Raw genomic sequence first — 15,697 nt, forward strand, 5'->3', positions numbered from 1 at the left:
TGATTGAATTGCATTTTCCCAGTTCACAAACAGACTTCCTTATTTGTCAAATGTACGTTATACTGGAGAAGGCACAAAGGCTGTTTCCGATTCCTTTTTGTGTGTCTTTGCGTATAAACAATCATGTGGTGGAAACTAAGCTTTAAGACGGTGTACTGTACAGGCTGTGTCCGCCACAGCTTCAGACAGCTACAAATATGTCTACTGTTAGCGTGTTTCCATGTACTTCTAACACCTACACCTAGCTCTAGCCAACAGATTTGGATGTAGCCATTGAACACTCCCCATGTACTTCTAACAGAGCACCTACACCTAGCTCTAGCCAACAGTTTGGACGTAGCCATTGAACACTCCCCACTAACATGGCTGTTTTTAGCCCATGAGGGGCACTTCTATTCAAGTGGCTATTGTCTCCATACGTGTCTACTTATTTCTACCCACAGCCCTAACAATGAGACACAGCCGACTCCTCTCTCACCTGGGTGAGCACGGCCGAACTCTTATCTTCCCCGCAGGCCTCCGAGATGACCCTGTGGAGCTTCTTGGGCGGCAACGGGGCCACGATGATCTTCTCCCGGGGTTCGGGGGGGATGCCCACTGACACCTGCTTCTGCCTTACTAGGAGCTCTGTCACGGCCTGGGCCAGATTCTCCACCTTCTTCTCCAGGATGCCTGCCGTGTGGCGGACCACTGACCAGGCCTTGTAGTGGGCACTCTGACGGCAGCAAGGGAAAAACACAAAATTGGGTTTAAAGGGTCCTTGCTAGGAATTTTTTTCAGACACCTTCTTACGCATGTTCATATTCTTCTTCAGGGTTAACGATATTGAAAATTGCACTTTTTAAACCTTAAAATTGTCTATGCTTTCCCAAAAATCTAAAGGAACTGTTGCCATGATGTAAATCAGGGAAGACACTACTCAGTTTATTTTTATTTCTACTTCAATTTGAAGCTAAACTTTGCTTAATAAAACATCTCCAAGACAAGGTTGTCTGTTCGCTTATTTACTTGTTCTGGTAAAACAAATCACCAAAGGGAAATTGCCACAGCAAAGTGTTAACAATGCAAGTTGTCTTTTGTGCACGTCTGAGTCAAGGCAACATTGAGGTCCAGTCCCTCGGATGGCATGACAGTTTTGCTCATGATTATGGAAATTACGTCAGCATAAAAACCACAGAAACTCCAAAATGCCCATCAAAACAGCTCCCCAAAAATTGAAAATTCGGTCAACTGAAACACAGCAGGGGCATTTTCAAGGGCAAGAGGGAAATAAATGCTTTCCACGGACCCTTTAACTGTGGCGTCTTTTTCACATACATACGAATGAACGTACAAATAAAAAATTACATAGGAAGAGAATGATTATTTTTGCCTTTGTGTAAACCCCGTGCAATTAGCATGTGCTTTTCTCCAATGCATAATTGCATGCTGCAGCCGCACACTTCCTACACACATGCATGCATGTAGCAATTTCGTGTATGCAAGTTGAACACAAATGACACCTGTGATTGGACGCAAGACCATACGATGCAGCTTGTAATGGATCAGTCTCCTAGCCTAAGCCAACATACCTTGTAGTACAGTTCTTCCATCAAGGTCTTGACAGTCACCTTCTGGTCCACTCTCTGGCTCAGCTTAGTGTCCCAGTCCAGGCCTCTGATATTCAGAACAGGTCAAGGTTCATATTAGCCAACGACACAAAACGACAATCGTCACAAGTACACACAAAAAGATTTTGAAAACTGCACTTCTATTACAACTTTGGCAGCACTCAAGCAAATTCTGACCTGAGGCACCCATGCATCTGTGTGGATTTCATGAAAGCCCGTTAGGTGTGCCAACTGATTTTGAGTTATCTAGGGTCACCTTCAAGGAAATGGCTCACTAGCAGGTGGCAAGCATTACAATCCAGCTCACCAGCATAGCGGTATCTAGGTTGCATATATCTGACGGGACACTAAATATTTTCAAGGAGGCACAAAGACAAATAAACTAAGGCCTATCGATTGATTGTGTATACGGGGCCGTGGGAGGGGACTTCTGTTAGGGTGAACATGCCACTCCCTAGAGTTGCACCAGTGACGTTACTAGAATTGATGCCACTACTGACTTACTCTTCCACATAGAGAAAGTGCAGGATGTCAGCCTGATCACTCAGAGACATGGACTCAGACAGCTGGGCCAGCAGATCCTTGGAATTCAGCCCCTTGTACATATCCACAACCTGCATCCCCAAAAAGGAACGTGATCTTTGTTAAACGGATCTAAATGGGGGTGGCCTTTGTAGATTCCCAGATGAAATAGTTTTGACTGTTAGCGACTGCAATCCAAAAGACAGCAGTAGGGATCTGGGGAATCTTGTAAAAGAAAGTGATTCATTGTGCCCAGAAACAGTGTAAAAAGTAACAGTTCCAATGTGAGTGAAGACACAAAACACACGAGTCAAGTGTTGTAGTCGAGATTATCTCAAGCATTTTTCTCAAGTCTCCCCACAAGTCCAGTCAAGAGTCCTTTCACAATACCAATCACAAATGCCAAGGTGGCCAATGACTATGAAGTGCTTCTGTCATCGTTCATTTCAATAAATTCTGATTTAGCAGAAGACTGACTTGTGATGGACTTCTTAGGAACTTGCAGGGACTTATGATGGATCCAACTACAACACTGTACAAGTCCTAGCTTAATTTGTCCTGTTATTTACTTCCTATCAGATTTGCATCTCATCATACACAAAGTACAAGGTAAGGTTAGAAGGAAATGTACGACAGCGAGCGAGACAGCAAATACCATCTTATCTTCACTCCAGCTTGCTGTGCGCTTCATGGGGAAGTCGGCAAAATCTTCTGGCAAGAGATGGAACGACGGCTTTCTGCTCAGCTTACTGGGTGATTTGACTGCTTCTGTGTTGAGCAAACGTTACAATAAATGAAACAAGGCTATTCAGACTAATTCTGACACCATTGTAGATATATAGTCGGGTTTTAAGAGGACTACGATCATCTCAGAGACAATAAAGGGTGAAAATCACAAACATAAACGTGATATGTAAGTGGCAATTAGAATGCAAAAACTGACGTGAAATTGCATGATTTAAAGATGACGACATAACTAAGGATATCATGTCTGGAGAGGGCACAGTTCCCTGGAACGCAGCACAAGTTCCACAAGAGCACAAACAACCAATAACAAGTGAAACACCAAACACAGACTGTTATTTACCATGCTACCACTCTGGAAGGGTGTCACCACAATATTATGCTAATGGTCAAGAATGGACTGAATGTCCGAGGAGTCGGCGATTCGAAATGAGAGTAATGTGAGAAGCCCTGGATTGAGGGTGGAGTTACCTTTGCAGCTGTCTTATGAGTTCACCAATGCCAAAGATGGAAAAGTCACAAAATGGGAAACTAACAACAGCCAAAAAGATAAAAATGAGTATGACATACAGGACTCTACCCTACAACATTTGAACACAACCATGCACTGCCGTGATGATCTAACTACCTACAGTGCTAGCATTCTAGCAAGAATCTGATGAGTTATGTAACCCATTCAGTGTGACGTTAGCAGCCACATTAATTGTGTTTCAGACAGCCTGGGGATATGGCCACCTGACATGATGTCCAACGCTTTCATGATGCAAAGTTCATGGCTTGGAAACAGAGGGAAAAGTGAAAAATGAAAAATGAAGCTTGACGGCACATGGACTGCAACAACAAACACCATATCCATCCCTCCTGGAAAGAAATTCTGTTGCTGCAGTTTGGATAATGGGAGTACCATAAATGTAAGATCATTTATGAGGTGGCTCAGTGTGCTGGTCCTTCCATGGATCCAGTCAATTGGGCAGACTCTATTTAACCACAGTGACACCTAATGAATCAAGTTTGTATGAGAACAGGTCAGTGAACCATAGACCTGATATCAAAGAGCTAACATTGAAGGCAGAAAGCTGGGACACCATACTTTGAGGTGAAATTTTAGAAATTGAGATTTCTAGTTTTTTCCTACCTACTGAGGGAGGAAACAAATTTCTATGTCTGTGTCAACCACATTATCAATCATTAACAGATCACAAGCCATAAACAGAATTACCAAGAAAATACTCACTCAGGGCCTGATCCTTCACTAATTAGACATTCAAGGAGTTTGAAACATAACATAATCCTGATAACAGTGGACTGAATTTGATGAACAAATACTACTTGCATGGTGTAGGATTGGCCACAGCATTTCTAAACACACTCTTCAAAATAAGAGCTACGGTAAAACTGGCATTTGGTATTCTGTACACTTGCATAGTCTAGCCTTGTTATAATCACGTATGCAAACTTGTCACAGTGCCGATTTCAGTACCCTTAACACCGGTCTAGTTTGTTCACTCATCTGTGTCAATAACATCACAAGCTGTATACCATTGCAAAGAGGACATTCTGCCCTTTCTAGAGATATATTTCTCTTTCCCATATATAAAGTAGTTTTGCTATTACAGTAGTTTTTATCTCAGTGTACTTTTTTACGTGGACACCCTGTACATGTATATCCGGTGTGATACAGTGATGCACAATGCTTACATCAAGACCAAAGCAATGCCGAAAACATTCAGTATCTACCATTTGAATAATTTCCATTTTAGCATGTCTCAGTTTTGCATATATTAAAAAAATTAATCTACTTCAAGCAGCTGTCTTTGATTGTCTCCTAATACCGACTTTGACCCGGATTAACCAATGAATGCCTGAACACTACAACTATCTTTTGGGGGTTTTTTCGACTGGTGATGAAATGTGTGGATGCAACAAAGCGTATGATTCCAGTTTAGAGGCACGGAGGTACCCATGAAAATATTATGACCAACCTCGACCTATCAATACGCCCACAGTGTTGGATGGTATGAAAATGGATGAGTTCTTAATGCCACCATGACAACAATTACCATGAGGAACAAAATGACACTAACACAGGGGGACAACTGCGGAAGCTAAAAGGAAAGAGATCAGTTGAAGTCATAATCAGCATGATGGATGTGAAGCTACAGTTGAAGGATACTTGCAAGGCAGTGATACACGTAGTTCTTTGTCATTGTTTTGTGTTTTGTTGGAGTAAACCATCGAGGAAAAAACAAATTTCCCGGACAGATGATACATTTCATACTGATTTGGGTTTTTGGTTCACTTTAGGCCAGACTTTCTGACAACTCAAGAATACATTTCTAATTTTGCTGGATAGAAAACAAATGTATGTGCACTGCTTCCAAAAGAGAGACGGGGTTTTGCACTGTATGATATGAGGCCAGCAGTTTGGAAGTACAATAATAGTTTTCATATCCGGGCCTGCAGTAAGAGCAACTTTTGCATCCCAACAAAAACGGCAAAAGCAGAAAAATACAATAAAATAATAACAATAAACCAATCCTAAATGCAGTATCGGAGGAGTTTCACAGAGCTAAAAGCTTCAGGCTTTTGATTTTCGTTTCAAAAGGCACTCCATCAGTTTTAAGTCTCCTCCCCCCCCAACCCTCGATAATGGCAAATGTCCGGGAATGAGTAATCGTACCGAACCAAGTCAGTGATTCTTGCTCGGAGGAGGGGCTGGGGACATTTTCCTGATCTTGCTCGATTATGCTGGGCAATTCCTGGACCTCCTCTTGTCGGAAGAGGCCCCTACTGCTGCTCCGTGAACCCATTTGGCCTGTGGGGAAAGGGGGAAGAAAGCAATGGGGGGAGGGAAAGGAAAGAGGGAACGAGACAGAAGAGAAGGTGAGGGTAAGGGGTAAGGATGCAACAAAGCGTGGCCCAGACATAAAAGCAATAGGAGAATGTGAAACCTAGATCTAAATCATATCCGTGCACAGTGACACTCATTATTTTTTACAATCCGATACCAAATTCACAAGTTTCAAACTCACTATGGTGTCTACCGACAGAGGGAAAACTCACTCAAGTCGACATACTGTAAATCAGTTCTGAAAATCACACTTCAGTTATGTGACACAGGTCCAGTGTTCCAAAAGTTCCCACACCAAACGTGCAATAAAATTCGATCTGTGCAGGGACAATTATGAGGGGAAACAAGACTGCCAAACAAAACTACAGCACAGAAACATTCAGAAGGAATTATTAAATTAAGACTGTGACACTTTCTGCATATTTACAAAATGAATCAAGCAAACAATACAAACAAAACGTTGAATAACCAAATAGCTTGTGGGGTACAGAAGAGCTGATTTGTACAGTACATGGAGCCCAGTGTTTATTGGATGGAATTTGTGTTTGAATTTCCACATATTGGACAATGAGATGTACATGGTTATTTTGGCAACAAGTAATTAGCATTATTCATGGAATGTGGCATTTCAGCACCATGCATGGGGAATCGGCAGTGTTTAGTTCACTAACGTCTGTGATAGTATAGTCAGAAGGTCCCTAATTTTGCCATTTACTATGAACACCTTCCAGACTTCACAACAGGTGGCAAAATAAGGGACCTGGCAACTACACAGTCATGGAAGTTAATCTTCACTACATTTCTACTCTTACATGCACTAAATTAAGCAACTGACTGAACTTAAGACTTTACATGCATCAACTTGTATAGCCTTCTTGCACTCTCAGAAATACAATATGAAATCTTTCAACAATGCATATGAATCAAATTATTTTCTGAGCAAGAGGTATCAGTCATGGGAATACAATCACACAGGTTTCACCTTCATATTTACATTGTTTCCAATTAACATTGCCAGGGATGTTGTTTGACACCAATGCACAATATTGAGGTTAAGTCAAATAAGGCACTCGCTGCACAGCACGGGGATCCACTGTGCGAATAAAAACACTTCAGCAAAGAGAACTCAGCGAGCAGCTCAATTCATGAAATCGCCACTGAATTCCTGAAAGTCAAATTTCATGTTAGTACCAAAGAAAGTAAAGTATAGTTTCCATATCGACGTAAAGAGATGGGCAGACCATTGCCAATCAGTCCCAGTGAGATGCAGATATACAGAAAAGCTTGATCATGTCTAACACAAACACAGATGCACATGGTCAATAAACATGGATCACGTTCAATTCCGTCTTAGCATCATGTCACCAGGGTAGGCCCATACAAATGCCAATGCTGGCACTATGATATCTCTCTTGCACATGCCACACATTTCCCGTTTTCTACGGATAAATTTGAATATATACAAGTGACTTTTTTCAAAGCAAATTCCAAATGCATACAACGTTTAAATAACACAATCGAGAACTTCTTTGGAAAAAAAAATTCATGGTATCCTAAATGGAGAAATGCAACTTTAGTGACACGTCTGGTTATATAGATGCAAGCTGGTTCAAAGACCTCCTTGATATGTCTCCCTAATGATGTAAAAGACTTCTACCACACAGTCAAGGGACAGCAAACCCCTCCGGGCAAAAAAAAATCAACAAGTGCACGTGCATCACTCGAAATATCAGTATACTGAGTGCATTAATATGTTGAATTGTCTGCACGCTGTAAACTGGTAAAAAAGTATCTAGTGGTTATAACGACTGCAAATTCACGTGTACATACAGCAAGGGAAAACGTCTCAAGTCACATCATATACTGCATCTGAACAAACTTAAAACAATTTAACCCTCACTTCCAAAATCCTCCTTGCGTAAGAGGATGCTTTTGGAAGGATTACGGCTGTGTGGCAAACATGCATGGCTGATTTCAAAGGAAGCATTGTGTCGAGGTCTTGGGCAAACCTTGTGTTGTTGATACCCAGCCATGCATACATTTTGGCACTGCTTATACTGCTCCTGAATATCATTCACACTGCAACAACCCACAGACCGGATAGGCTGGGGGATTTTGAAGGATTGAGGCAGTGGTCAGCGGATTTTGAAGGATTGAGGTTGCATCCTAGCAAAATTGTCGTGGGGGTTGAACTTCTGACTGGTATCTTTTTATGTCAACTTGTCTAAGCAGTCCCATTAACTCATCACTCACGTGGAATCATGTGTGTGTGTGTGGCCAGCAGGTCAGACCTGTACTGTAAGAACCAACTGCTACTATCCAGGGGAACATGAATAAGTGCCATGTTCCACATGTACGTAAGTTGGAAACCTTCACTAAATCAAATTACAGGAATGGTCAAGTTCTCAATGTCCAGAGTGACGAATGCAATGCCAGATGCTTAGAAGGCACTGCCTATTTTTCACATTCATATGACACCTGGTACCTATCCAGTACACAGGTCAATGAGTTATCTCACCTACAGAATTAAGACTGAACCTCCATGATAAACGCAAGCCAACTTACCAGCTCCCAGGTCAATGGAGCGGGTCCGCTGAACAATTCCTGTGACCGACATCTTGCGGGTCTTGCTTATCCCGGCCACGTGCTCCTCAGAGGACTGCGAGGTCAGCGGGGTCTGGCCCTCTTTGGCCTCCACCACAGGGGGCAGGAAGGGCACGGGGCAGGTCTGTTGGAGCTGGGACTCCAAGTACTGGTCAATGGGCATGTCTTGTTCTGTCGATACATTGTAATGAAGACAAATAAGCCTTTTGCAAGTTAAATTTGAATGAAATCTGGTATACTGACTTCTTTAAATTCACGTGAACATGACAATTTGAATTCTCCATACTAGAGACACTGTTGCTGTACATTGTGATTCGGGGCAAGCTTTTGCGTAGTTACACAAGAGAAGCTTTGAACCAATACACCGTTTTCAATGAATAAGAAGGGTACAAAGGAACCAGTCCATTCCACAGATAGTGGTCGCCATGCAAAAGCTTGCTCCGAATCACGAGGTATAGTAACAGTGTCTTTAGTCTGGGGAATTCAAATTGTTTTGTTTATGTGCAATCAGATAACTCAGTGTACCAAACTCTATTCAAATTTAACTCACAAATGGCTTATTTTGCAATTAAACATGGAAATGATGAGACACAAAATCCGCTTTGTTGCCTGTGCCATTGTTACCTGTGTTGCCCATTTCGCCAGTTTTGGTTTGTGGCTTTGCATTCTGTTTTTTAGCAATGCCCAAAGACACCTAACTACTGACAAAACAAACATCATCTGCTCAGTTATTTAACACAGCAAACCAGGCATCGAGTAGTCTGTCTCCTGTAACACAGTGATTTCAGGACATAAAAAATCTATGCCATGGACTTCTGAGGGAAGGACAAAGGCACCAGTGCCCTGACAATGGTACTGACCCTGGTCCATCGTCTCAAGGAAGCTGAGGTGTTTGATGCAGGACGTGCTGAGAAACTCGTGCAGCTGACCCATCTTGACCTGCACGCCGTTCAGGTAGCCTGTCTTGATCTTGCGGATGACAGCCCACATGGCACTACCCAGCATACCATGCTCTCCTACACAAAGAGAAGAAACATCTTGAGACCCAACTCTCAAAGAAAATCTCTTTTCAAAGCTTGCGTCATACCACATAGCTTATGCCAGAATATATTTCCACACTGATCTCAACTAGGGCTTTTCGTAAAACCAGGTACCTAGGTACCAACCAATAGCAACCTGATCTAGATTATGGAAGCAGGTGCCTGTAATCAACTTTACGTATTACATGTACTTTGTAAGTTCTTACACTAGGAAAACTTTTCAAGGCCGCCTGAGGAGAATTATAAAAATGAAAACAGGACATCACAGACAAGATGACTGCAGAAATTTCCGTCATAATGCCACATGGACGAAGTTCATTCTATACACTTGTATCCTTGTGTGTATATTGAAGCACTGGGGTATGGTATTATGCCTTACTATCTGCAGGTATCTGAAGGAATCAAATTGTAAAATTTAAATATTGGTTTGTTCCATAGTTACCCGAGTATACGCTTTTTGTAGTCGGGTACAAATTTTCCAAATGCCTGTAAATGGATATCCTTCATCATAATTGAGGGGATTCAGAGATTTTAAGGTTTTAAAGTTCGAATCTCTCTTGATTCCATGCCACTGAAGGAGGCCCGTAACTTTATGAATAACGCCGGCACATTTATTACTGTCTTTTGAACTTACACAACAAGGCTGACCACTGCAAAGAGTGGTGACCAGTTCCATCCCTTTAATGCTTTCCAGTTTGCAGATGCAACTGAACATGCCCTTGGCTCTTCCATTTTTCACAGTAATTTCACAGTAACTTTCCAAGCTCATTGCAGGGCCATTTTGACGTTCTACGTGTAATAACTGAAACCGTTCATTCTTCTGTACATCATTTGTTGCTGGAGTGCATTATGAACTTCAAAAAAAGTCTAAAACAGCAAAGAATTTCAACATGAATAAATGTAACTTAATAAAATAAAAGAAGCTTGCAATTTTGCTTGAAGTTGCTTCAACAGAATTGCTTCAACAGAGTTATTGCTTGCAACAGATCCAGCATACCCACAGATTTGGCTTTGAGAAATGCAATGAGAATTACCAATGACAACACAAAAACAAAGGTCAAACAGATGTGTGACCAAAGATTACCAAGGGATCTCTGCTATTTCATCTCTTCCAATCTGTCAGTCATATCAGAGCTAACATTCGGCCTAAAGACAGACACAACTCTGAAAGGAAGTACCACACAGAGAGGCCTCACCGGCTGGGTAAAGTTCCCACTGTGTCTCCTCAGGTTGGGGCTCCTCGCCCACTTGCTCATTATTTGGCGGGTTGGTCACCTTTTTCTTCCGTTTGCGCAATCCTTTGGTAGGGGGGGGGGTTTGCATGGGCATCATAAGAAATTCAGTGATCAATATGTTGTATATTTGTGGATAAAGACATAGGGTGTTGTTTCCATGCTAACATGCCGGGCTGGCAGGTAAAGCTTAAACAACATCAACTAGTCAGAAAGCTACACAAAGCAGAGAGGAAGCTCCCACTAAATTCAGAGTTTCATATCTTGCCTCTGCATGCAGGAAAAAGCTTGGACAAAACAACCACGGCAGACTTCTCGGGCTCAGACAGTGGGACAAAATGACGGTGGCAGGCTGTCCCCAGATAAATGCTTTAAAGCCACACAAGGATGGGCACACTAATGCACACTGGCTAAGACAAAAACGAGAGTAACGGGCCATGGAAATGAGAGTTCAGATGTTAGGAAAAGAGAAGTGCTACGCTTAAAGAGTGCTTACATAGAAACAAACACAGTCCAGTAAGCACTTACACGAAACAAGGCAAACTGTTCTTATATTGGAAACTGTCAATATCCCTGAAACTAGTGATGGCAAAATAGATTGAGAATGCTGCTGACAATGTTTTACACCAGATCAGAACAACTTTTCTTTTGGTGTGCCGGTTTTGTAACACTGAGCCTCCAAACTGATTAAACATTGTGAAAACACATGATTTTTATACAGTTCCATTCAGACCTGGTCAATAATTTCTTTCACTTCTCCTGGTACAGTACATAGACATATCAGATGCCATTTGGCTGATTTTGATTGATAGGGACAGCTTTGTCCCAAATGAATGGGGGGGGTAAATATCTGTCAAATGAGTATATTTCTATCCCTTATTAAATACACTCTCTCTGCAATGTTTCTTCCAACTTTTAAGTAGTGGGGGAGGAGGAGAAAGTTCACACTACAAAACTATGGAAAACTATCACTTTAATCTAAGAAGAGAAACACACAATTCAGGCATACATGCAAAATTGAAGAACGCACAAATCTATACATTTGAAGAAAATTAATGTCATCAAAGACAGACACTAAGAGAAATATGTGTATCTCGTGCTGTGTATCTCGCTGTGTCTGCGAGTCAAAGGAGGAAGGGTCAATGCTGTGTATCTCGCTGTGTCTGGGAGTCAAAGGAGGAAGGGTCAATGCTGTGTATCTCGCTGTGTCAGTGAGTCAAAGGAGGAAGGGTCAATGCTGTGTATCTCGCTGTGTCAGTGAGTCAAAGGAGGAAGGGTCAATGCTGTGTATCTCGCTGTGTCTGCGAGTCAAAGGAGGAAGGGTCAATGCTGTGTATCTCGCTGTGTCTGGGAGTCAAAGGAGGAAGGGTCAATGCTGTATCTCACTGTTTCAGTGAGTCAAAGGAGGAAGGGTCAATGCTGTGTATCTCGCTGTGTCTGGGAGTCAAAGGAGGAAGGGTCAATGCTGTGTATCTCGCTGTGTCAGTGAGTCAAAGGAGGAAGGGTCAATGCTGTGTATCTCGCTGTGTCAGGGAGTCAAAGGAGGAAGGGTCAATGCTGTGTATCTCGCTGTGTCTGCGAGTCAAAGGAGGAAGGGTCAATGCTGTGTATCTCGCTGTGTCTGGGAGTCAAAGGAGGAAGGGTCAATGCTGTATCTCGCTGTTTCAGTGAGTCAAAGGAGGAAGGGTCAATGCTGTGTATCTCGCTGTGTCTGGGAGTCAAAGGAGGAAGGGTCAATGCTGTCTATCTTGCTGTGTCAGTGAGTCAAAGGAGGAAGGGTCAATGCTGTGTATCTCGCTGTGTCTGGGAGTCAAAGGAGGAAGGGTCAATGCTGTCTATCTCGCTGTGTCAGTGAGTCAAAGGAGGAAGGGTCAATGCTGTGTATCTCGCTGTGTCTGGGAGTCAAAGGAGGAAGGGTCAATGCTGTGTATCTCGCTGTGTCTGGGAGTCAAAGGAGGAAGGGTCAATGCTGTGTATCTCGCTGTGTCTGGGAGTCAAAGGAGGAAGGGTCAATGCTGTGTATCTCGCTGTGTCTGCGAGTCAAAGGAGGAAGGGTCAATGCTGTGTATCTCGCTGTGTCTGCGAGTCAAAGGAGGAAGGGTCAATGCTGTGTATCTCGCTGTGTCTGGGAGTCAAAGGAGGAAGGGTCAATGCTGTGTATCTCGCTGTGTCTGGGAGTCAAAGGAGGAAGGGTCAATGCTGTGTATCTCGCTGTGTCAGCGAGTCAAAGGAGGAAGGGTCAATGCTGTGTATCTCGCTGTGTCAGCGAGTCAAAGGAGGAAGGGTCAATGCTGTGTATCTCGCTGTGTCTGGGAGTCAAAGGAGGAAGGGTCAATGCTGTGTATCTCGCTGTGTCTGCGAGTCAAAGGAGGAAGGGTCAATGCTGCGTATCTCGCAGTGTCTGCAAGTCAAAGGAGGAAGGGTCAATGCTGTGTATCTCGCTGTGTCTGTGAGTCAAAGGAGGAAGGGTCAATGCTGTGTATCTCGCTGTGTCTGCGAGTCAGAGGAAGGATGTTGATACTGGAAGAAAAAAATTCCCTGAACCTCTCAACCAAAAGATCTCTCTCACTGGACCCCATCTTCATAGCAAAAATTACACTTGCGTATTGAATGCCATCAGGTGTGTGTGCAAATGCTGTACACATGCATGCATGTTGATTCAAATGTCTTTGAAATATGGAGCAACCAATGCATGTGATGAAAATTTGAAGTCTAACTGCAGATGGACATGGCAATCTGCAGGAAGTGAGGGCATATGACAGAGACCAATATGTGACCCAATCAGCACAAGGTTGATAAATTTAGCACCGAGCCCCTTTCGGAATGTTACTCATCACTTGACTTGTGGACTCAGCAGAGACCAGCTTGGACAGGCTGGACCAAGTTGGTGTCTTCTTGAGGACAGTAAGTGACCCACTCTCTAACTGGCTGTAATTTATCTGGTTATGGGAGCTGATTGAAACTCTTAAATCTGCACAACGACTTCCATGTGTAATCAGAGCGGCGCAAGTGACTGAGGACACTGTGAATGGAACCGCCTACAAATTTCAGCACCAAAGGATGTCTGTAAACTTAAAATTTGTCCAGTCACGCTTATGTGGGTTGAACCCCCCCCCCTTCCTGGCTACTCACCCATCATGGTCTGTGTGATGATGAAGGTGATGGTCGGCCGTCCAATTTCCCTCCAGTTGTGACGGAGGTAAGCCACGTCTGTCTTGCAGATATCCGATAGCAGGTCGTTATCAAGGGCTAAATAAAACTGTTGCTGATCCATGAACTGTGCAATTAGACCAAAGAAATGATGGATTACTTGACAAGAATCCACCATTTTGTACAAATCTGTGAAGTGCAACACCAGAATATTCACAATGCATCACAGAATTTCCTTTAAAAATTCTTTTGTATTAGTCATGTCATTTTTAATCGGTTTCCTATTAAGACCAGGCTTTCTCCATAAGTACTTTCAAAAGTTTTTTCTGTAAGAACATTTTTAGAGAAAAGATGTGCGGTACGTTTGACACGTGACGCGAGCAGCTAAAAGCATACGTCAAAATTGAATGAAGTGAGTTTCCAATGGTGTGAATGGCCACAACACTCAAAAAACAGAGGAACATTGTGGTCACAGAGGGGCAAGGGACATACGAAGTCTTGTATTCCCCATCCAAACCCCCAAGTCTACACCCCACCTGCATCCTTGGTCTGGGGTCTCACCTGGGGAACAAATGCTAGGATCTCCCCCCGGACGTTGTAGAGTTTGCTGGTGGTCAGCAGACCGTTCTCCTTGGACACTTTCCCTGAGAGACCCAATTTCTTGTTCTCTCCTAAATTGGGAGAAAAAAAAACTCACCGTGCATCAATCAATTTTTAACCCTGCATTAATTTCCTCTTGATACAAAAACATTACCGTGAGGAATACTGCCTTCCTTCTAGACTCACTTTAGCCTTCGACTGACTTTGACGGGTCATTCCATGAGGTTGGGGCACAATTTGTGACGGTGTCCATTGTTATGTGGGTTCCGTAAAAATGAACAGCTATTTCCCTGCAGTTGGATTCCAAATTATACATCTTGCAAGGCTCAACACAGAGGTGTGTTACCTTTACAGAGTAAATGACCCCCTCTACAGGTCATGATAGGTGGTAAAAGTTACCCATGTAACAAGGACCCGTCACAAATTGTGCCCCACCTCATGGAATGACCCATACACAAGGGCTACATGACTTAACAATGTACTAGCGCTTGATAGCTTTTAATAACAATGGCACAGTCTGGGGTTGAAAATCCATCTGTTTCTAATTCAGTTACCTAGTCTCTTGCATAAGCGAGTGAGTACACGTGCTGGATAGATACGAACTGGCGAGACCTCCTCAATTGTCTGAATGTCAAAGTTGTGCTTCTTCATCAGTTCTTTTATCAGTTTGTCCTCGGCCACTAAGGAGACTGCAGAAATAGGAAAGAGACAAGTCAGCAGACAATGAAAGACCATCGGAATAGTACGCAAGACTCAGGTCAAATTTTTATGAGTTGTAGATCACATCTGAAAAGTCACCCTGCATTTCAGTGAAGTCTCTAAGAATGCACTCCATGCTAAATGCAAAACTGACTGGTTTAATTCTTTTTACAATGACAAATTACTTTCATCAAAGAAATACTGTGGTAAAAGATCTGTGTTTGACTCTCAATCATGTGACCATTGGCGGATCCAGGAAAGGGCTAGCAATGGCCATGCCTCCCCCCCCAAACACATAATCTTTGGAGAGAACAAGGAGGTTTGGGAGAGTACTTCATTTTTTTTCCTTCTAAGAGTGCTTAAAAGGAAAAAATCCTCATCCTTCATAAAGGCGATAAAGGCTACATAGAGAAATTACGAAATTCCCCCTGATAATTTTGGTTCTAGAACTGGCACAAGAGTAAAGTATTTATGAAGTTCCAACAGCTCAAGTCTGACAGACTAGGCATACTAGTCTGGTAAATTTGGGGGGGGGGGCACAAGCACACAGTGATCTGTTGCTTTTTTGCTGGCAACAAGGTGCATATCAAGTTCATCTTTTTACTTTGCCTATGATTTTGGCCACACAGGTCAAAGTTTCATGAA

The 15,697-nt window shown here is 42.8% G+C and overlaps 1 protein-coding gene across 4 annotated transcripts in view; it reads right to left on the reverse strand.

Moving 5' to 3' along the window:
• Positions 1–15,697, reverse strand: part of LOC110979811 (phosphorylase b kinase regulatory subunit alpha, liver isoform-like) — a 33,665-nt gene that overhangs the window by 9,545 nt on the left and 8,423 nt on the right. For 2 of the 4 annotated variants that reach the window (XM_022235886.2, XM_022235889.2), the window contains exons 10-20: positions 14,908–15,042; positions 14,315–14,424; positions 13,736–13,880; positions 10,568–10,669; positions 9,192–9,347; positions 8,293–8,502; positions 5,557–5,691; positions 2,788–2,900; positions 2,115–2,224; positions 1,572–1,656; positions 479–715 (exon numbers count right to left, since the gene is read on the reverse strand). In XM_022235886.2, coding sequence (XP_022091578.2) covers positions 479–715; positions 1,572–1,656; positions 2,115–2,224; positions 2,788–2,900; positions 5,557–5,691; positions 8,293–8,502; positions 9,192–9,347; positions 10,568–10,669; positions 13,736–13,880; positions 14,315–14,424; positions 14,908–15,042 — 1,538 coding nt within the window. The remainder of the gene's footprint in view (positions 1–478; positions 716–1,571; positions 1,657–2,114; positions 2,225–2,787; positions 2,901–5,556; positions 5,692–8,292; positions 8,503–9,191; positions 9,348–10,567; positions 10,670–13,735; positions 13,881–14,314; positions 14,425–14,907; positions 15,043–15,697) is intronic. The other 2 variants (XM_022235888.2, XM_022235887.2) reach the window with 2 other exon arrangements.

The sequence above is a fragment of the Acanthaster planci genome, linkage group LG02 (genome assembly GCF_054643075.1).
Source record: "Acanthaster planci isolate LZ-2023a linkage group LG02, COTS_SCS, whole genome shotgun sequence".
In the NCBI taxonomy this organism is placed as follows: Eukaryota; Metazoa; Echinodermata; class Asteroidea; order Valvatida; family Acanthasteridae; genus Acanthaster; species Acanthaster planci.